General features: G+C 39.0%; 1 protein-coding gene and 1 long non-coding RNA gene across 2 annotated transcripts in view; one reads left to right on the top strand and one right to left on the bottom strand.

Annotated features, from left to right (window-relative positions):
- Window positions 1-14,566, bottom strand: part of LOC108583866 — a 28,869-nt gene extending 14,303 nt beyond the window's left edge. The window contains exon 1 of the long non-coding RNA XR_001898683.3: window positions 13,683-14,566. This is a non-coding gene — a long non-coding RNA (uncharacterized LOC108583866). The remainder of the gene's footprint in view (window positions 1-13,682) is intronic.
- Window positions 1-22,025, top strand: part of DCAF8L2 (DDB1 and CUL4 associated factor 8 like 2) — a 34,093-nt gene extending 12,068 nt beyond the window's left edge. The window contains exon 2 of the mRNA XM_021932896.2: window positions 18,936-22,025. Within this exon, the coding sequence (XP_021788588.1) occupies window positions 18,994-20,874 (1,881 nt within the window). The 5' untranslated portion in view covers window positions 18,936-18,993 and the 3' untranslated portion in view covers window positions 20,875-22,025. The remainder of the gene's footprint in view (window positions 1-18,935) is intronic.
- Window positions 22,026-22,373: the final 348 nt, after the last annotated feature.

Genomic DNA, 22,373 nt, shown 5'->3' with positions numbered 1-22,373 from the left:
TTGTATCTTGTCTATAGAAATACAATTGCAATGACTAGTTCTGCCTGGGTTCCGACCAGCTTCATGGGGTAATGTCCTGAGAACATTACATTTCCACCTTACTCTGCATGTCACACCTCCTGCTTCGGGCTTGCCTACTAAATTTGGGCATGGGGTGCTACAGTAAATAGGCAACACAGAACTTCAGATGAGTTAATGCACCTTAGGGAGGTTCAACAAAATTATGGAATCTCAAGGATAAAAACTCCTCCCTTTTCCCCCCTGCGTGAATGTTCCTGGGGCACATTTAATACAATTTTTTTACATGATCCCATGGATAGAACCACTAGTCACTTGTAGCAATGGCCAATTCAATGTCTTTTTTTTCCTTTCCTCTTTTCCCTGCTTGGAATCTCCTTTGGTCCTCACTGCCACTTTCTGAGCACATCCCCCCCAATAAATGACTCACACACAAACCTTTGTTCCAAAATCAGTTTTCTTGTCAAGACATCTCACCATCCTATTTAAGGGAAAGCCTTAACCCTTTCAAGTGAGTCATATGGCTGTAAATAATCTGGCCTCCTGCTACCTCTCAGGCCTCATGTCTTCTTTTTTTTTTTTTTTTTAAATTTATTTATTATTATTATACTTTAAGTTGTAGGGTTGGAAACCATCATTCTTAGCAAACTATCACAAGGCCTCATGTCTTCTACACTTCCCTTTTTGGAGTCTGCTCCAGCCATTCTGGCCCCTGTGCTATTCTTCAGTCACTCCAGATATCCTCTCTTCTCAAAAAAGTCATGTTTGCTACTTTCTCTGCTTGGACTATTAGATACAGATATAGATACTTAGGTATATCTCCATGTGCCTTCCTTTTTCTTCTTAAAGTCTGTTCAGTCAGTACATTCTCTGTGATGTCTTTTTGTCCAGACTTTAACAAATTGCAACAAACATAACCCCATCCCGTCATTCCTATCCTTATCTTCTGCTTTACTTTTCTACTTAGCATATCATCTAATATTAATTTATCAGGACATGTCTTCCTCACTCTTGTATCCATAGTGCCTATAAAACTGCCTGACTTTTAGTAAGGATTCATTAAATATCTTGTCAAGTGAATTTTTTAAAGGGGAAAGGACATCCCTCCACATATGTAAAAAGAAAGCAAAACAAGAAAATGTTTGAAATAACCATTGAAAGAATAATTTATTAAATTTAACTTAAAACATAAAATTAAATAATAGGTGGAATATAAAGCTCCCTGGAGAGAGAGAGAGAGTACTATAAGACACTTCATGTTTAGCAAGATGAAAGTGAGGAGTCTTCAGTTCTTTAGGGTGTGGGAATGAAGAAGACAGGGGGAGGAAGCTCTAGTGAGGTATAATTTGTATTCAACACAATCCACTCATTTTAATTGTATGGTTTGATGAGTTTTAAGAAATGTATTCAGTCATATACCTATCAAGGCAATTATGATATAGATAGAATATTTCCATCATCTGCACAAAAGTTCCTTCATGCTCCTTTGCACTCAGTCCTCTCTGCTGACCCCAGCTGTACGGTAGTAAATAACTGATCTTTAAATTTTCTTTTTCCTATTGCCATCCCATCTTAGTCCATTTGGGCTGCTGTAACAAAATACTGTAGTTTATAAACAACAGAAATTTGTTTCTCACTGTTTGGAGGCTGGGAAGCCCAAGGTCAAGGTGCAGGTAGATTCAGTGTGTGGTAAGGCCTGCTTTTGGTTGATAGATGGTACTTTCTACCTCGGTTCTCACATTGTGGAAGGGACAAGTTAGCTCTCTGGAGTTTCTTTTAAAAGGTCACTAGTCCCATTCATGAGGGCTCTACTCTTATGATCTAATCACCACCTAAAGGTGCTACCTCCTAATACCATCACCTTGGAGATTAGAATTTCAACATATTAATTTACGGAAAGACAAGCATTCAGTCCACTGCAGTCCTAAACCAATTTTGATGCTGTACTCCTACCTGAATACGAGATGAAACATACTGAGTCCTAAGAAGTATATCCATGGGTACCCAAAGTAAGAGGCTTCATGGTTGAGATAAGCACTGCAGGAATGGATCAGTCTCCCTCAAAGGTTCTTGCTGGTGGAATTCATAATGTTATAAGACTGGTTGTCAAAAATGTCTTTATGTAGCAATGATAAGGCAAAACATTAAGGAACTTATTACATAATCCTCGTGTGGGTTTAGAAGTTGGAATGACCCACCCTTCCCATGACACCTGAAGATATTTAGGTCTCTATAAGTCCTAAGTTTTCAACAAATTGGAGGTAAAGGTGGTGAGAGGAGAAAAGATACTGGATTTTCTACTAATTTCATCCTATGACATTTGAAATCACATATATTATTTGTTTGTTTGTTTGCTTATTTATATATTGTGATAAAAACATTTAACATGAGATCTACCCTTAACAAATTTTAAGTACACAATACAGTATTGTTAACCACAGATAATGTTGTACAGCAGACCTCTAGAACTTATTCATCTTACATAACTGAATCACATATTTTATTTATTTTATTTATTTATTTTGTTTTTTGAGACAGAATTTTGCTCTTTTGCCCAGGCTGGAGTGCTGTGGCACGATCTCGGCTCACTACAACCTCCACCTCCCTGGTTAAAGCGATTCTCCTGCCTCAGCCTCCCAAGTAGCTGGGATTACAGGTGCCCACCACCACGCCTGGCTAATTTTTGTGTTTTTAGTACAGACGGAGTTTTGCCATGTTGACCTGGCTGGTCTCCAACTCCTGACATCAGGTGATCCACCCGCTTCAGCCTCTCAAAGTGCTAGGATTACAGGCGTGAGCCTCTGCACACAGCCACATATTTCATTTTTGAAAAAAAATAAATAAAAACTTACCAAAGTTTGTTTAGCTGTATTTGCAATTCAAGCTGTGAAACAGATCACAACATAGCACTCATATATTTAAAATAAATATATCACAATGCTGGCAAATATTTGGCATGTAAACCTTTGTTTTGGGGGACCTAAACATATTTCATGTCATTGACTTTAGCCTAGCATCAGAGATATAGCTCCCATTTTGTATCACAGGCCTTTAATATCATTGTTCAAACTTTTGACACAAATGTTGAAATACTTAGAATCAAGTACAGTATCTTGAACTTTGTGACCACCGAACTTGCTCTGGCTGTGTCTTAGTCAGTTTGCACTGCTGTAATAAAAATACCGTGGGCTGGGTGACTTAAACAACAGACATTTAGGCTGGGCATGGTACACCTGTAGTCCCAGCACATTGGGAGGCTGAGGCGGGTGGATCACTTGAGGTCAGGACTCCTGAGGTGGAACTCCTGAGTTCGAGAACAGCCTGGCCAACATGGTGAAACCCTGTCTCTACTTACAAAGAAAAAAAATACAAAAATTAGCCAGGCGTGGTGGCACATGCCAGCAATCCCAGCTATTCGGGTGGCTGAGGCACGTACCTGGAGACACGGAGGTTGCAGTGAGCCGAGATTGCACCACTGCATTTCAACCTGGGCGACAGAGAAAGACTCTGTCTCAAAAACAAAAACAAAAAACAAACACAAAACCCAGACTTTTACTTCTCACAGGTCTAGAGGTTAGGAAGTCTGAAATCAAGGTGCCAGCCGATTAGATTGCTGGTGAAAGCCCTCTTCCTGATTCTATCCTCATATGACAGAAAGAGAGAGAGAAATATCCTTGGTCTCCTCCTTTTTTAATAAATGCATTACCAAATAAGGACTCCATCCTCATAACCTCATCTAACTCGAATCACCTCCCAAAAGCTCCAGCATCCCATTAGGGCATAGGGATTCAACATATGAATTTTAGGAAGACACAAATACACAGTACATAACAGGCTGACACTAATAATGGCAGCTAACCTTTACATCGTGCTCACTATGTACCATGAAACGTTTTAAGCATTTCAAAACTATTAATTTATTTAATGTTAATAATTTATTCCATTTACATTTATTTTATTTATCCCACAATTCTCTCTGAAGTAATTGGTATAATCAGTATCACTTTACATACAGTGAGACAGAAACATAGAAATGTTATATAGTTTGCCCAAGATGATACAATTGGAAAAGGGTAAGACCATGATTCAAACCCTGGTCCTGGGTCCCGTGTTGTTGTTGTTGTTTTTATTGTATATATTTAAGCTGTACAACATGATGTTTTGATCTACATACACATAGTGAAATTGCTACTACAGTTAAGCAAATTAACATATACGTCTCCTTACATAGTTAACCTTATTTGTGATAAGAGCACCAGAAATCTGCTGACTTAGCAAATTTCCAGTAAACAATGCAATGTTACCAACTATAGTCTTCATGCTGTACATAAGATCTCTAGAATTATTCATCTTACTTAACTGCAACTTTGTACCCTTTGACCTACATTTCCCCATTTCCCTCTCCCACCAACCCTGGTAGCTACCATCCTACTCTGTTTCTATGTATTCCACTTTTTTTAGATTCTACATATCCACGGGATCATGCAGTATTCTTCTTTCTGTCCTTGGCTTATTTCACTTAGCATAATGGCCTCCAGGTTCATCCATGTTGCTGCAAATGGCAGGATCTCCTTTTCTAAGGCTTAATAATTTTCGTGTGTGTGTGTGTGTGTGTGTGTGTGTGTGTGTCAAGGTGCCAGCTGATTAGATTCCTCTTTATAATTATGTCCTCACATAGCAGAAATTATGTATGTATATATATACACACATATATACACTCTATCAAAATTTCTTTAAGCATTCATCCATCAACAGACACTTAGGTGGTTTCCATATCTTGGATACTATGAAAAATGCTGCAGTAATATCTCCATAAGTTGCTGATTTCACTTCCTTTAGGTATATAACCAGAAAAGGGATTGCTGGGTCATATGATAATTTTACTTTTAATCTTTTGAGTAATCTCCATAGTATTTGCTGTAATGACTATACCAATTTACATTCCTACCAACAGTGTGCAAGGGTTCCCCCCTTTTTTTTTTTTAATTTTTTTGAGACGGAGCCTCGCTCTGTTGCCCAGGCTGGAGTGCAGCAGTGCAATCTCGGCTCACTGCAACCTCCACCTCCCAGGTTCAAGTGATTCTCCTGTCTCAGCCTCCTGAGTAGCTGGGACTACAGGTGCGTGCCACCATGCTCAGCTAATTTTTTTGTATTTTTAGTAGAGACTGGGTTTCACTGTGTTAGCCAGGATGGTCTCGATCTCCTGATCTCGTAATCCACTCCCCTCGGCCTCCCAAAGTGCTGGGATTACAGGTGTGAGCCACCGCGCCCAGCCATGGGTTCCCTTTTATCCATACCCTCAACAACAATTGTTATCTCTTGACTTTTTTATAATATTCATCCTAACAGGTGTGAGGTGATATCTCATTTTGGTTTTGATTTGCATTTCTGTGGTGATTAATGATATTAAGCACTTTTGATATATTTGTTGACCATATTTAGTTATGTCTGGAAAAAATATATATTCATGTCCTTGGGCCATATTTTAATTGGATATTATTTTTATTATTGCTATTGATTAGAGTGAGTTCCTTATATATTTTGGATATTAGCTCTTATCAAATATATGGTCTGCAAATATCTTCTCTTAATCCATAAGCTGTGTTTCCATTTCGTTGTTTCCTTTACTCTCCAGATGCTTTTTAGTTTGATGTAGTCCCACTTTTTATATTTGCTTTTGATGCTTGAGCTTGTGGTATGATATGCCACAAAAAGTCATTGCCAAGGCCAATGTCAAGGAATTTTTCCCCTATGTATTTTTTTCTAGAAATTTCCATTTCATTCTTATATTTGGGCCTTTAATCCATTTCCATTTGATTTTTGTGTATAGTATAAGATAAGGGTTCAATTTCATTATTTTGCATGTGGATATCCAGCTTTCCCAACACCATGAATTGAAGAAACTATCCTTTCCTCATTGTGTGTTCTTGGTGCCCTTTTCAAAAATTAGTTGATCATGTGTGGTTGGATTTACTTCTAAGGTTTCTGTTCTGTTCCATTTTTCTGTGTCAGTCAATGTGATATACAACATTAACAGAATAAAAGATAAAAACCACATGATCATCTCAATAGATGCAGATAAAGTATTTGACAAAGTTAAGCATCATTTTTTGATAAATAAAAAACTCCCAACGAAATAGGTATAGAAGGAGATTTTCTCAACACAGTAAAACTCATTTATGAAGAGCCCACAGTTAACATAATAATCATAGTTTTCAGTGGAAAACTGAAAGCTTTCTCTCTAAGATCCCATATAAGGAAAAGATGACCACCCTTGGCATTTCTATTCAACATAGTACTAAAAGTATGAGCAAGGGCAATCAGACAAGAAAACAAAATTAAACCTATCTACATCAGAAAGAAAGAAGTAAAAATATCCCTGTTTGCAGATGCCTGGTCTAACTAACACATAGAATCAGTGGTGAAAGAGAGTAGCTCTAAGAAGGAGGGCCAGCATTCCTACTAGATCCTGGGCACTGTCCAAGCACATTAACAAAAAACCCAGGAGTGCCCTTCGTGCCTGAGCATTGAGGCAAATGAGAGAGCAAGAGGGTCTGTAACACATGAACCATGACTCTGTGCAAGAGTAAAATGTGACCCACCATACTTCAAAGTCTGAAGTATCACATTAGGAGTAAAGGCAGAATTTCCAAAAACAGAGAAGAGCAGAAATTCCTTTGAGTGTGTAAATGAGAGGAGAAAGAAATTGTGGCACCACTCTCAATAATAATAATAACATGTTTGATAAAATATACCTTTGGTTACTTTTTAAACTTATCTGCCTAATTCTCTATTGGGGAGCATAAAAATTCTGTTAGGTGACCCCAGAAGCTTTGTGTGTTTCAGTTTTATATCTGTATTTTACACATTACCATAAGTATCCTTGGACAGTCTTAGAAATAATGTCCTGTATTCCATTTCAAGTATATAAATGTCTCTAATGAAATTCTTGCAGTTTTATGTGTTCAATATGTGCTTTATGAAACACACAATTAATAACTGGTGAAGAGCGAGCAAAATATACTTTTCAAAGTATATCTTATTTTTCTTAAATGGTACAATTTCTGTAACTCACTAAATTATGCAACCAATAGAAATTATATCAAGAGCTCAAACTTTCATAAACACTATAGTTTTAATTTGAAGTGATGAAAGTGATTAGAGTTGGGGGCTGCCTTCCACATTTATGACAGGTGGTAGTCATTCATTCTTTGGAGATATTGATACATTTTCAGCATAATTAAGAGAAAAACAAATAGAGTAATTATAATGAAATTACAATTATTTTCTATCTATGCAGATGCTTCTCTTTCTAACTTTAAAATGATTCACATCCTCCTGGGACAGGGCAACAATTAGGCTTGCAGAGTAGATTGGAATCAAAATATAAAGACAGGATGGTGCTAAACAGTGAAGTACTGGATAAAACAGCAACTCCAACCAGATGAAAAGATAAGCAGCAATAAAGGATATGAGAACTAAATTATTTTAGTGTTTAAAGGCTTCCTTTCTGTCTATTGGGGCTACTCTCTTGGAAACATAAAGCCAGTTTGTTTTGCTTCCTTCTGAACTCATTTTAAGTTGTTCAAAACATACTCTTTGCATAATGCTTCTTTATTTTCAATCACATGTTGTCTATCTAATGAATTGTGAACTACTAAAATCCATACTTGCAGATATTTGTACTTTTAAATGTGTCATCAACTTTAATTAGGACTTGCAAAGTGGGAGGATGGTGACAGGAGACTCGATCAGTTTCTGTAAATAAGTCCAATGCTGCGTCTTCTACTTTCTACCATACATGCATATTAAGAATGGGGTCTGCAGATTCCTTCACACAGTTGTAGGAAGAATTCAGCTTCCCAAACTCTGGATGGAATCTAGAAGTACATTACAGTGAATCAGAAAGCAAAATAGCGTCCACTGTGTAGCAGCCAAATTAATCCCATGTGTTTGACAGTAAATGGGCACCCACTAATAGAATCGGAAATTTAGGCCAGCAAAAATCCAAGAATTCTGATTAAATATTTAAAATATTAAGACATTAAAAATAAACACTAAAACATCAAAAGTACTAAAAACAAATGCTAAAATATTAAAGCATTGAGAACAAATATTAGAATACACTACGATCTTGGCTTAATTAGATAAGACACTTATGTAACTTTAAAACAGCCTCAGGTGCTACGGGTGGCTCAAGTCCTATAGGCATCTGGAATTCATATTCAAAATGAAACCAGAAGTCACCCCTTCATACTCCACCCCATTCTGTCCCTTCACTACTTCCTGAATCAGGGCCACATGAAGCAGACAGATGGCCGACATGGTGGTGTACCTTCTCTTTCCTTCATAGCACTTATCTGTCAAGTAGGTCAGTGACATTTCCAGGCAGTCAACAATGAATTCAGTACTTCTCTTGAATTTACTCCTCTGTTTTGCCACTGCCATTAAGGTCAGGACTATATCGTCTTTTATCTGCACTCTGTTTTGCCACTGCCATTAAGGTCAGGACTATATCGTCTTTTATCTGCACTATTCTGATAGCCACTTAGTTGGTTCTTTCATTTATTTTCAACAAATCTTTACTTGGTGCCTACTCTGTACACGTTACCAAAAGCCATAGTCATATGGATGAATCAAAAGCAGTATCTGCTTTCAAGTAACTTTCTCTTGAGCAAAGTAAACTAGACACATAAAAAGTATTACCGGCATTTTATAAAAGTTTGTAAAAATATTTATTTCAGATAGAATGTGAGAAATTGTTCAAATGTAATTAATTTCCAATCATCTTACCTTGCCTGTCTCCAATTCATTTCCCACCCTGAGAGCAATAATTATAAAATGCAAATCCTATCAGGTAATCCTTTGCCTAAATTATCTGTGCATTAGTTAAAATTTAACTTCTTCTCAGCATGCCTTTATAAGAAAGCAGCAGTTCTCAAAGTGTGATTGGGGAGCTTGAGGGTGGTCTCTGAGACCTTTTAAGTGAGTCTGCAGGGTCAAAATTATTTTATGGTAAGTCTAAAATATTATTTTTTCCAGTCTCATTCTCTCACAAATGTACAGTCGAATTTTCCAGACACTGCATAAAGTGTGATATTGCAACAGATTGCATGAAGAAGCAGATATGAGAATCCAGATGTCTTCTATTAAACCAGACAATAAAAATATGCAAAATTGTAAAACAATGCCAATCTCCTTATTAAATTTGGTTTGTTGGGAAAAAAATCTTTCATAAAATGTATTATTTATGTTAGCACGTATTGGGTTGATTATTGTTTAAAATAAATTAATAAATATTTAAAAGTTTATCAGCTTTAACTTGTAGTACGGCAAATATAAATGGATATAATTCATACACACGCAAGCCCTTTGGGATTCTCAATAACTTTTAAGAGCGTAAAGGCACTCTGAGACCAAAAAGTTTGAGAAATGCTGCATTAAAACATGCCAAGTTGTGAGCTGGCCTTATCTCGTATTGCTGCTTACATTTACTCTGTGTTCCAACCATACTAAGATTTTCCATTTTCCAAAATGTATCATGCTCTTTCCTCCCTCCTGTCACAGGAGGCTTCCCACCTCCACCTGCTTCCCACCTTGTTGGATACCAGGCAGAAAAGGGACTGAAACAAAGTGAGTCTGAGCCAGAGGAGCATGGGCATGCATACATAAGGGCCCAGAAGAAAATTCACGTTAGGTGGCTATGTGCTGCTCTGTTGCTCCTGCTTTCAATGTTTTGCTCAAATATCCTTTCTGGAAGCCAATCTAAACACTATGTCTACCCCAAAACAGTATCTCCTTTCACTGTACTTTCACAGGACCCTCTGTTAATAATTCAATTAGCATATATTTGGCTATTTTAATTGTTTTTAATGGAAATTGTTCTAGAATATAGAGAATTTTTTTTTTTTTGGCCTCTTTTGTTTCCAAATGACAGTCTGAAGTTAATGGACTTCCCAGAAATTTGAATAAGTGTTTCTAAAATCTAGGAAGCACATTTAAATGTAAGGTTTGCCAACACCTTATGAAATCGTCACACAAAAAATTCTACTAATCTTAGTATGCATTTCACTTTAAAATCATTACTGGTTTGCAAATGTATCTCTCCCACTGGGATGTTATTTCCATGAGGGCAGAAAACACGACAAACCCACTACATAAGGAAGGTGATATAGCATTTTAGAAATGATTGTCTTTTAAATCCTTAAACCCACCAAAGCAATCAGATTAATAACCCATCTTTTTCTTTGATTGACATTTTCAGAATCAGGCTGCCATACTTCTGGTCTCCAAGAGTAGTTACGGTAATGTCCTGGGATATTCAAGTGGCACTGGAAGGTTTTGTCTAAAAAACATCTTCCCCAGAGTAGGAAGTTCCCCTCAGATTAAGAAAATAGCTTCTAAGAAAATTGAGCCACATCTTAGAGTGAACTACTTTACTCTTTTAATCGAATTGTTTTGCCTTAATAGCTTGAGTCCACATGACAGTGCTCTGAATCATCCTGTCCTCCTAAGCTTCATATATACTTGCAGGCCTAGTTGAACACATTTGCTGATCAGAGCAAACTTTGACTTCCCTAGGACCTCCAACCTGCTGACCCTATCATATTTGCCATTTCCATCTTCTTCCTCAAGTCCTTAATTCCCTTTTTAATATAGTTAAATTTCATGGTTTGTTATTATAAAATTTCACTATGTAAAATCTAAGCTCCTTTGTCCCCCACCCCCAACTCTCTGTCATCATCAACTAGCAAAAGAATTTGGAATTTACTTCAATCCAGGTATCTGCCTACTCCATTTCTGTCCTCAAGTATCTGAAATGGTTAGAGAAAAACAAGTAGCAATGCTGTCTCACTTTACGTTTGTGTTATGAAACTAAAAGTGGTCTGATCTGCTTCCAGGCAACAAATCTCCATTTCTCTATTGGACTAATTCTCTCATTCTCTGAGTTGGCAGTTCCAAACCTTCTTCTGTCTCAAAGCTCTAGCACAGAGGTATTCCTTCTCATTCATAAGTGATTTCCTTGCTTCTTTATTCACTTCAGGAATGGAAGCAGTTAGAAGATAACATGCATATACTCTTTCACCACCAGATCTAACAACCTGCCTGCCTCCATGCCAAATATTTCATCTCCTCTCCTGCTACAACCCCTCCACCTGTGCGTTGAATCCTGTTTTCTCTCCCCTATTTAAGACTTTCAGAAACTTCTGTCCCCCCTGCATTACAACTTTCCCCTCACTACTGAATCATTATCATTAGTATATGACATCCTGTGATAAACCTGATTTTTAAAAAAATCGATTGACCCCATTTCCCTTTGTTATCACTCTAGTTCTCTTCTCTTTGCAGCAAAACTCTATAAGGGTTGTCTCTCCTCACTCACCATCATCACTTCTTCCCTCTCCTTTCTCTCCCCAAACATTCCTGGCCAAGCTTTTTTCTCGTAAGTCTTATAAAAGAGTTACAATAAGTCACTGGTTACCTCCCTCTTACCAAATTCAGTGGTCACTTCCCAGGCTTTTTCTTAACCTCTTGGCAATATTTGGTACAGTCAATCACACCCAACTTTGTAAAATAAATTCTACACTTTCTTCATATTCTCATATTTTTCTCCTACATAACTGGCTGCTCCTTCTGCTCCATATGGTTGTTTTCTCCTTTCTTCCTAAAATAAATGTTGGAGTTTTCCAATGCCTAGTTCTCAGATCTTTGCTTTCTCACTATATTCATTCCCTAGGTGATCTCCTTTACTCCCAGTGGCTAATGACTTCTAAATTTATATCTATATTTATAATCTTTCCTGTAAACTCCAGACATGTGTATCCAATTGCCAACTCAGTGCTTCTGTTTTCTCAATGTTTTGTGGACATTTTTATACTTGATGTAAATAAAACAGAACTCTTGATTCCCCATCTTCATCCCTAATCCTCACTGTAGTAAATGTCACCACCATTAACCCATTATTCCTGTCAAATACTTAGGAGTTACCATTGATTCCTATCTGTCCACCAGAGGCTGGATAGCTTACATTTACACATCCAGATTCCTTCTCCTCCCTTCTTAATGTGATTGAGTGGGAAGCACCAGCAGGAGAGCACAGAAAGGAGAATAAATCTGGGGAATTTATTTCCCTGACTGCCTCTCTATGGGTTCACAGAGGAATGGCTATGTCACACCAGACTCTCCACACTCCCTTTTTCGTCTCAGGTTTTTGATAACTTCTCTCTGCCCTCTATACCTTTTGGCTTAGGAGTATAATGTCTTCCTGTTCGTAATAGCAATAATGTCCGCATGCTTCCCTTGTGATTTAGCCTGCTCTCACCTTTGTAAGGAGCCCACTTGTTGAACTGCTTCCAATTACCCAACTGGTATGTTTCTTGCTGACAGGTTAATTCACCTCACACTCATATTCAGCTCATCAGCAAATGCTGCCTTTTCCACTTCAAAATATATTCCAAACTTAACTAATTTTCTCCACCTACACCATTCCAACACTAGTTTAATCCAGTTTAATTTCTCACCTGGATTAGAGCAATAGTTTAGTACATCTGTTCTCTCTTCTCCTCCCATGCTATTCTCCACACAATAGCTGGTGTCATCCTTTTAAAAAGTAAGTCACACAATGCATTCCCCTGCTGGCAAGCTCCCAAAGGTTTTCCAGCACACTTAGAATAAAATAAAGCACTCTAATTCCTTATAATGGTCAACAAGGTTCTGTTTAGTTGGCCATGGCTACTTCCAATCTCATTGCCTGTCACTCTCCCTAAAGCTTACTCACACTGTTTGAATCACAGCCTCCTTGAAGTTCCATGAACACTCACATTGTGATCCTACTTCAGATAAGTTGCACTCAGTATCACTTTATAAGGAATGTTCTTACTCTAGGTACTTAAGGATCTATTTCTCTTTTCATTCGGCCCTCTACTTAAATGTCACCCCATTAAGGAGTCCTTCCTGAATGTGCTATCTAAAATAACAACTCATATTTTATATGCACTTACACAACTTTAATTCTCTCCATAATATTCCTTACTGCTTCATCTGGTCTATCTATATATTAATTTGTCTATTTTCTCTTTCATCCACTATATTACATACTCCATGAGTCAACGGAATGCCACTTTTATTCACCACCGTATTATCAGTACCTAGAATAGTACATGGCACATAGAAGTCCTAAATAAATGCATGGTGGATTAATGAACGAGAATGGAAATATATAAAATGAATTGATGAGATGTAAAGCCAAACTTAAACAAAAACTTAAATGAAAAGCCAATTTATAGTCAAAATTTGCCTAATAAGCAAATATGAAAAGCAGATTGATAAAATAGCATCAGGTTAAAGTAATCTGATTCACCCTCTAACACTGGAACTGTTCTTTGCAACGGGTCAAGACATATCCAAAGCCGATTAAGATTTCCTGATATAATTTGGATATTTGTACCTTCAAATCTTGTGTTAAAATTTGATCCCGAAGAGAGTCAGAGCCACCACCACTCTCCCTCTCCTCCCCTCTCCAGAGCCACCAGACCTTCAGGGTCTCTGCAGCCTGCCTCCTCAGCCTAGCCCCCCCCTGCCCCCACCCCCAGGCCCCAGCACCATGTCTCAGAAGACCTTCAAGCAGCCTGCACCTTAAGACAAAGAGTAGATGTCTCACTTACCGGAGAGCAGCATCCAACCAGAATCCCCGTGATAACAGGATACAAGAGTGAGAAGCAGCTGCCTGTTCTGGATGAAACAAAGTTCCTTGTGCTAATCAAGCCTTCTTCCTGTCGGTGACTGGGCACAGAATGATGAGCATCACCTCGCTGATTTCAGAGGTGTATGAGGAGTGAGAAGGATGAAGATGGCTTCCTATATATGGTATATGCCTCCCAATAGATTTTGGAATGAAATTGTCACTGTAAAACTAGATAAAAATGCATTTATTCTAGAATTTTACACCATTACCAAAGAAAAAAAGAAGTGTTACCAACTGAGATGGATCAGTTTATCTAATTGTAGATCTCCAAAACAGTAGTGTTCCCACCTAGGAAGTTAGGAAGTTGTTCTTGTAATTAAACAGAAAAACTGAGCCCCAAATGAACACACTCAGGTCTAGAAACCATATTATTTAACCTAGGCTAGCTTGCTTCCAAATTTTAGAATTTTTAAAATAAAATATTTTGCATTCTAAGTTACCAATAAAATAGACTTTCAAGTTATTTTAATATTGTTTTCCCCTAAATAGGAACTTCCCATTCTAGCAGTAATTTAAAGGTATTCAGAGAGACACTGAGTCTTATCTTTAGGTTCACAGAACCTGCCACCTTTTTATAGAGGGGTTTTTACTCAACTAGAGCAATCTCTCTAAGAGGATCTTTAAGCCGTTGTGAACCATAATCCCTCAAAATGCATATATCATAGTAGTTGGCACAAGCGCAGGGTAAATGGGGTGTGTAGGAAAATAACTCTAGCCAGGCCTGGTGGCTCACACCTATAATCCCAGCACTTTGGGAGGCCGAGGTGGATGGCTCACCTGAGGTCAGGAGTTTGAGACCAGCCTGGCCAATATGGTGAAACTCTGTCTCTACTGATAGAAAAATTAGCCAGGTGTGGTGGCACACGCCTGTAATCCCAGCTACTCGGGAGACTGAGGCAGGAGAATTGCTTGAACCCAGGAGACAGAGGTTGCAGTGAGCTGAGATCATGCCACTGCACTCCAGCCTGGGCCACAGAGCGAGACTTCATCTCATCCAGCAAAAATAATTAAAAAAGAAAGAAAAGAACTCTGACTGCTGCTCGGGGTTCTTGATCCCTATCAGAAGTATACCAAAAGTCTATGCTCTCGCAAGTGTTAGACAGCTATTTGATTTGTTCTCTGGATAGTTACATACATAAAAACACCACCACTCAATAGGAAACTTTAATAATTCATAATTTTAGTCTAGTTTCTTAGAAGATCCCAGAGAAAAAGAGTGGCATTTCTTCTATTTCAGGTTTTGTCTGATCTAAGTGCTCTAACTAGTGTCTGCGTTGGTAAAGAAACCAGCAGTGTACCAGTGTCATTCTTTAGGACAGCCATAGAAACCACAGAACAGTAAAACTAAAAGCATAAAAATTAAGATGCACTCCCTTCTACCTTTTGGCTTATAGCTATGGATGATCCCCATTTTTTAAACTGCGTAACTAAATAGTATTAAAAGGTTCTCACACTTTATTTTTTATTTCATTTTATTTTATTTTTTGAGATAGGGTCTTACTCCGTGACCCAGGCTGGAGTGCAGTGGCGCAAATACAGCTCACTGCAGCCTCGATCTCCCAGGCCCAAGGGATGGGATTCGCTTGTCTCAGCCTTCTGAGTAGCTGGGACTATAGGCACGTGCTATCACACCTGTCTAATTTTTTTGAAAGGTTCTCACATTTTAAACAGTAGTTCAGTAGTTCACTGTTAGGTCAAACGACCATCGGAATTCTCCCACCCTAAGTCCGTGCCATTTTTGGAGAAAACATAAAAGGGGGCACGCGCTGTTTACGAATATTTTGTCTGTTTGTTATTTGAGACAGAGTCTCACTCCGTCACCCAGTCTGGAGTGCAGTGGCGTAACCTCGGCTCACTGCAACCTCCGCCTCCCGAGTGCAAGTGATTTTTGTGCCTCAGCCTCCCGAGTAGCAGGGACCACGTTCACGCCACCATGACCTGCTAATTTTTAGCAGAGAGGGGGTTTTGCCATGTTGGCCAGGCTGGTCTCAAACTACTGACTGCAAGTGATCCACCTACCTCAGCCTCCCAAAGTGCTGGGATTACAGGCATGAGCCACCATGCCTGGCTTTTATTATTTATAATTTTTATTTATTTTTTGAGACAGGGTCTCATTATGTCGCCCAGGCTGGAGTGCAGTGGTGTGATCTCAGCTCACTGCAACCTCCACCTCCTGGGCTCAAGTGATCCTCCCACCTCAGCCTCCCAAGTAGCTGGAATTATGGGTGTGTACCACCACACCCGGCTAATTTTTTGTATTTTAGTAGAGATGGGGTTTCACCACGTTGGCCAGGCTGGTCTCAAATTCCTGACCTCAAATGATATGTCTACCTCAGCCTCCCAAAGTGCTGGGATTATAGATGTGAGCCACCATGCCTGGCCTGTTTACAGATATTAATGTCAGGAGTTAAATATCTTCAAGTCCAACCTATGATAAAAGACCAATGCTTCCTACTACTTGTTGGGGTTCACTATTTACTTTTTCTCAGGAGTATCACAGGAAGATCACAATTACACCACTTTAGACTGTACACGTAGCAATTCACAACTTACTCCTGTGTGTTTAGATGTATCTGGAAGACCTGTATCTGTTAATGAACGTTGTTTACTGTAATGGAGGGGAAAACAAGATTCCTGCATCTGGGCCCTTGACTGATAATTAAAGGGGTTCTTGTTACCTGCTCTCCCTGTTACATGCATCTGTCCACTTGGCTAACTTTTAATATGTATATTTTTATATTATGTAAGTTCTTAACCGGCCTATCTCGTTTAAATTGTATACATCATTATATTTGACATTACTGTAACTACTGTACAATCAATAAAATTCCTATGAGAAACACTGCTTAAAACAAATATCATACTGAAGGGTGACCTATATTCCACATTAGTTGGTGGTCACTTTATTTATAGGATGTTTAAAATAAATATATTTTAATGAACTAAGCTGAAGAAAAGCACAATTAAAAGCTATCAAAAAAATCGATGCCCAGTGTTGAAAGTGGGGCCAGGTGGGAGGTGTTTGGATCATGGGGATAGATCCTTCATGAATGGCTTGGTGCCTTCTCTCCAGGTAATGAGTAATTTCTCACTCTATTAGTTCTCACAAGATGTGATTGTTAAAAAGAGCTTTGCACCTCCTCTTTTCCCGCTCCCTCTCTTACCACATGACACTCCCGCTCCCCTTCTCCTTCTGCCATGATTAAAGCTTCCTGAGTTCCTCACTAAAAGCAGAACCTCGTGCCTGCCTCTTGTATAGCCTGCTGACCTTTTAACCAAGTAAATCACTTTTCTTTCTAACTTACCCAGCCTCAGCTATTCCTTTAGAGCAAAGCAAAATGGACTAAGACACTTCCTTTCCTGGATAATTCCTTTATGGGTATGTTAGTCTTTGATGCTCTAGGTTTCCTGTTTTTGTGTTCCATGGCTGAGCAAGACCCTTTGTTTATGAACATGAATTCTTTTAAATAATTACTATGCAATATATCATACACATAAAATGTGTATGCCTAGCAATAAATAATAAAAAGAATAACTGGACACCTATACTGAGGATAAGATATAAATAATGCCAAGAATTTTTGAAGTTCCATCTTTCTCAGATTTCAACCTTCTTCTCTTTTTGAACTTTAATCATTATCCTGAGTTGTGAATCAATTACTCCCTTGCCTTTTTAAATGATGTTATTTTATATGAAAATAATATAGACTTGCAAAAAATTGAAATTATTGACTATCCTTGTTAATTGTGTTTTCACTCATCATTGTGTTAAAGATTCATCCATGCTCATGTATTCAATTCTAGTGTAGTCTACTCACTTCTGTACATTATTCCATTATATATCCATGTTATTCCTGATGGGCTTTTCAGTGGTTTTCAGTTTGCTGTGCTAGGCTTTACAAGTTGCTATGAATACTCTTTTACATATCTTTCTGTTACTATTGGCCTTGGAACCATCCGCTTTCTTTAGAAGACTGTGTACTTCTACTTTTAATCAATTTTGCATTTATCTTGCAGTTACTCTGAGGGAAACTTTGTTTTCCTCATTCTGGCATTCTTAGTTAGCAGTTTACTGTAGCCCTTTGAAAATATGCTGACATCACCTTAGATAATTCATTCACAGAAACTATTAAATTAACACAGTAATGCCAATTAACTGTCTCTGTAGAGCTGTTTTCTGTTCCTTAGAGGCCCCACAGAAACCTCTGACATATTGTGGGTGATATGTAAGAGATTTTATAGTTCTATGACATCACATAATTTCTTTTTCCATAAAATTGTGTTGGTGTTCCCTAAGTATCTTAAATTGAATTAACTCTAAATAAATATATAAGAACTCTAGTGGCATAAGAAAAAAAGGAAGTACTACTTCTATCTCAAATAGGTGAAGCCATTACTCATTTCAATGTCCACTTTCAGTTGATTTCAGCCTTCATTACACTGAGGGTCTAAATTCTTTTCACTAAAGGAGCCTGCCAGATTTAACAAATAAAAATAGAGGACACCATGTTAAATTTGAATTTCAGATAAATAATAAATAAAATTTTAGTGGCAATATATCTAATGTATATTTGAGACCTACTCATACTAAAAAAAGTATTCATCCTTCATCTGAAATGCAATTAACTATGCATACCATATTTTATCTGGCAACCCTATATCGATTCTACCAGTTAGAGCACTCAAGGTTTCCCTCAAGCTGCTCGATTTAAGATATTTCTTGTATGTCAAAAGTCACTAGCTGTGGGACACTTAGCTAACTTTTCACTGTTCTTGCCTACATCTTCATTTTATAGAGTACATTACCTTCAAGCAAAACACTGAGAGGCTTCTAAAAACTATTTTGCTTAAAGAGGATCACTTTTGCTCATGGTTCTCTAATAAGAACATTTTCCAAGGTGCAGCAAGTTTCATCTTCAAAAACCCGCAGCTACTCACAGTGTAAGATGCCTGTCGGGGTGGGGCTCTGGGCCTGGAAAACCTAGAGCAATCTGGATGCTGCGAGGAGGCGAGCAGGTAAGAAGCTTTCTGAACCTCATGGGATCCCATACTGGCAACTGCCTTGTCAGAATAGTTTATTGTCCCCTTTAGCCAATCAGATTGGCGTTTGATTGCCACGCGCTTACTTCCTTCACGACCATCAGTCCTAACCGCAGGCCAACTTTCTTCCCAGAGCTTTTAGGGGCCTGGCCTTTGCAGTTCCAGATCAACTACAGCAAAGATCGTTCGAGATGTCCCACCAAGAGGGAAGCACAGATGGCTTACCAGACTTAGGGACTGAAAGCCTGTTCAGCAACCCAGAGGAGCAGTCTGGAGCAGTGGCGGCGACAGAGGCCTCCTCAGACATTGACATAGCGACCTCAGAGCAGAGTGTGACAATGACCGGAGATGACAGTGATACCACGGATGGTGGATTCCCCAACGATGTTGGCACAGAAAATCGAAGCTCAGACCGAGAAAGTGCAAGTGAAGACATCGAACTTGACAGCATGGAGGACTTTGAGCATTTCCTCATGAGTGGTGAAAGTTTATTCCATTACCCTTTGGTGGGAGAGGAGGAGACAGAAAGGGAGGAGGAAGAAGAGGAGATACAGGAGGAGGGAAGGGAAGAGGCGGAGGGAGGGGAGGAGGCGGAGGAGGAGGAGGAGGAAGAAGAACAGCCTCGGGCGGGTCCACAATGCAGTGGTGCCAACCATGAGCAGTACTTGTTAGAGGAGGATCAGGCGCTGGAGGAGTGGGTTTCCTCAGAGACATCTGCCCTGCCTCTACCTCGCTGGCAGGTCGTTACTGCTCTTCACCAGCGGCAGCTGGGTTCACGTCCCCGATTTGTATATGAGGCCTGTGGGGCAAGAGCCTTTGTGCAGCGTCTCCGCCTGCAATATCGTCTTGCAGACCATGTCGGTTGTGTCAATACTGTACACTTTAACCAGCGTGGCACCCGGCTGGCCAGTAGCGGTGATGATCTAAAGGTGATAGTGTGGGACTGGGTACGGCAGAGGCCAGTACTCAACTTTGAAAGTGGTCACACAAATAATGTCTTCCAGGCCAAATTCCTTCCTAATTGTGGTGATTCCACCCTGGCCATGTGTGCCCGTGATGGGCAGGTACGGGTAGCAGAACTAATTAATGCATCATATTTCGAGAATACTAAGTGTGTGGCCCAGCACAGGGGACCTGCCCACAAGTTGGCTCTGGTGCCTGACTCTCCTTCTAAGTTCCTCACTTCAGGTGAAGATGCTGTTGTCTTCACCATTGACCTCAGACAAGACCGGCCAGCTTCAAAAGTTGTGGTAACAAGAGAAAAGGATAAGAAAGTGGGACTATATACAATTACTGTGAATCCCGCCAATACCTACCAATTTGCAGTGGGCGGACAAGATCAGTTTGTAAGAATTTATGACCAGAGGAGAATTGATGAGAAAGAAAACAATGGAGTGCTCAAGAAATTCACTCCTCATCATCTGGTTAATTGTGTTTTCCCAACAAACATCACCTGTGTTGTGTACAGTCACGATGGCACAGAGATTCTGGCCAGCTACAATGACGAAGATATTTACCTCTTCGACTCCTCTCACAGTGATGGTGCTCAATACACTAAGAGATTTAAGGGGCACAGAAATAATACCACAGTCAAAGGTGTTAATTTCTATGGCCCCAGGAGTGAGTTTGTAGTGAGCGGTAGTGATTGCGGGCATATCTTCTTCTGGGAGAAATCATCCTGCCAGATCATCCAGTTCCTAAAGGGGAACAGAGAAGGTACAATAAACTGTCTTGAACCCCACCCTTACCTACCTGTGCTGGCGACCAGTGGCCTAGATCATAATGTGAAGATCTGGACACCCACAGCTAAAGCTGCCACTGAGCTTACTGGATTAAAGAAGGTGATTAAGAAGAACAAGTGGGAACGAGATGAAGATAGCTTGCACCATGCCAGCCTGTTTGACCAGTACATGCTTTGGTTCCTCATGCGTCACCTGACACAGAGAGGTCATCACCGGGGCTGGAGAAGTGGTGAAGCCGAATTTCCAGATGAAGAATCGGATGAGTCTTCCAGCACCTCAGAGACATCCGAGGAGGAGGGCCAAGACCGAGTGCAGTGCATGCCATCCTGAAGGCCTCATACCCAGTCCAGCTAGATGCCACCTAAGTACACTGGACTTTAAAATTCAGTTTGACTAATTTAGAATTGTCAATAGATTAATAGATTTGCTTTTTGTCTTCTAATTTCCACAATATATGCTGAAAACCATCTCTTCCATTCCTTCCTCTCTGCTTTCCTTTCTTTCTTCCATACATTCCTTCTCTCATTCCTTTCCTCTTGGTTTCTTTATGCCTCTTTTGTTACCCCTTATTCTTACATGAGTGCATACGCAACTTATTTATGCCTCTTTTCCCTTGTTCCCTTATAGTTGACCTCTAGATTTTCCGAATTTTGTTGAAAAAATTAATACCCTTATTAGATGCATCTACTCAAATCTGCATTCTGAAAACAGTTACCTTTTTACTTTTTTTCATCTTTAACAATTTTTTCTGAAGATCAAGTTCTTCAGTTAACCTGAAAATTTCAGAAATATGTTTCTTCTTTAGAAGTAAAATAAGACAAACTATAGTTTTGTTCTGTCGATACTGACACTTGGCCGCACACACACAGTCTCAGAAAAGGAAAAGAGAAGAAGTAGTGTGTAGATTAATTCCTAACACTTGGCCGCACACACACAGTCTCAGAAAAGGAAAAGAGAAGAAGTAGTGTGTAGATTAATTCCTAACCAGATAATTCATTCCCTCAGAATAAATAACATGAGATTGTCTACATTTTCTGAATCCATATATTAATTTTTAAAAATTTGAGTACACTGTAGCTGGTAAGAATTAAATTAAATTTGATCACATGACATTGTTTACTCTGTGCATTAAGTTTTCTTAAAGTTTTAAGGTTGGGAACTCCTACAGGGTTACCTTCCAGGAAGTCCTCCTGGGACAGCTATTTCCTGTAAATGCCAGCTACTGGTATAAAACTCTCTCATATTTGAAAATACATTTTAATTAACTTTTAAGAACAAGTTGCAATAAAAATTGTTTATACTTACACATAACCATTGGGTGTAATTGGTAGAAAAATCCTATTTGACATCCTCACATTGCTTAAAATTCTCTCTGCTGTTTAAATTGCTTTAAAAATTGTTTTATGCCTCATTTAATATAAATTAAATAAGGGCACTGGATGTCCAATTACTGCTCAATAAAAATATTCGTCTTTATTTTATATGTGTTATTTGTGTGAATGAATTCAGAAGATCCCCTTTTCCCCAACACCCATGAACTATACCACACCATTCTCTGTAGACTTTTCTTGGGAAAGAAGAATGTAATGAAACATCCTATGTCCTGACAATGGCTTTCTTTGATAATACTTCTTGAAATGAGTATTATCTCTGTGTTTTTGGGAAAATGTAGAGCAATTTGCATAATGAGATTAGAATTTAGAGTGGAACATAACGACCGAAGTTCCTACTCACTGAGATCCAAAGTTAGGGACAACTACCCGGGGGTCTGGGAGCCTCAAGAAGCCCCTACCAAGGTCTGCTGTCAGGAAAAGATCTTAAGAGTCCTA

This window comes from Papio anubis, chromosome X (assembly GCF_008728515.1).
Source record: "Papio anubis isolate 15944 chromosome X, Panubis1.0, whole genome shotgun sequence".
Classification (NCBI taxonomy): Eukaryota; Metazoa; Chordata; class Mammalia; order Primates; family Cercopithecidae; genus Papio; species Papio anubis.
Note: the sequence above shows the minus strand (reverse complement) of the source record. Positions and strands in the feature narration are given on the sequence as shown.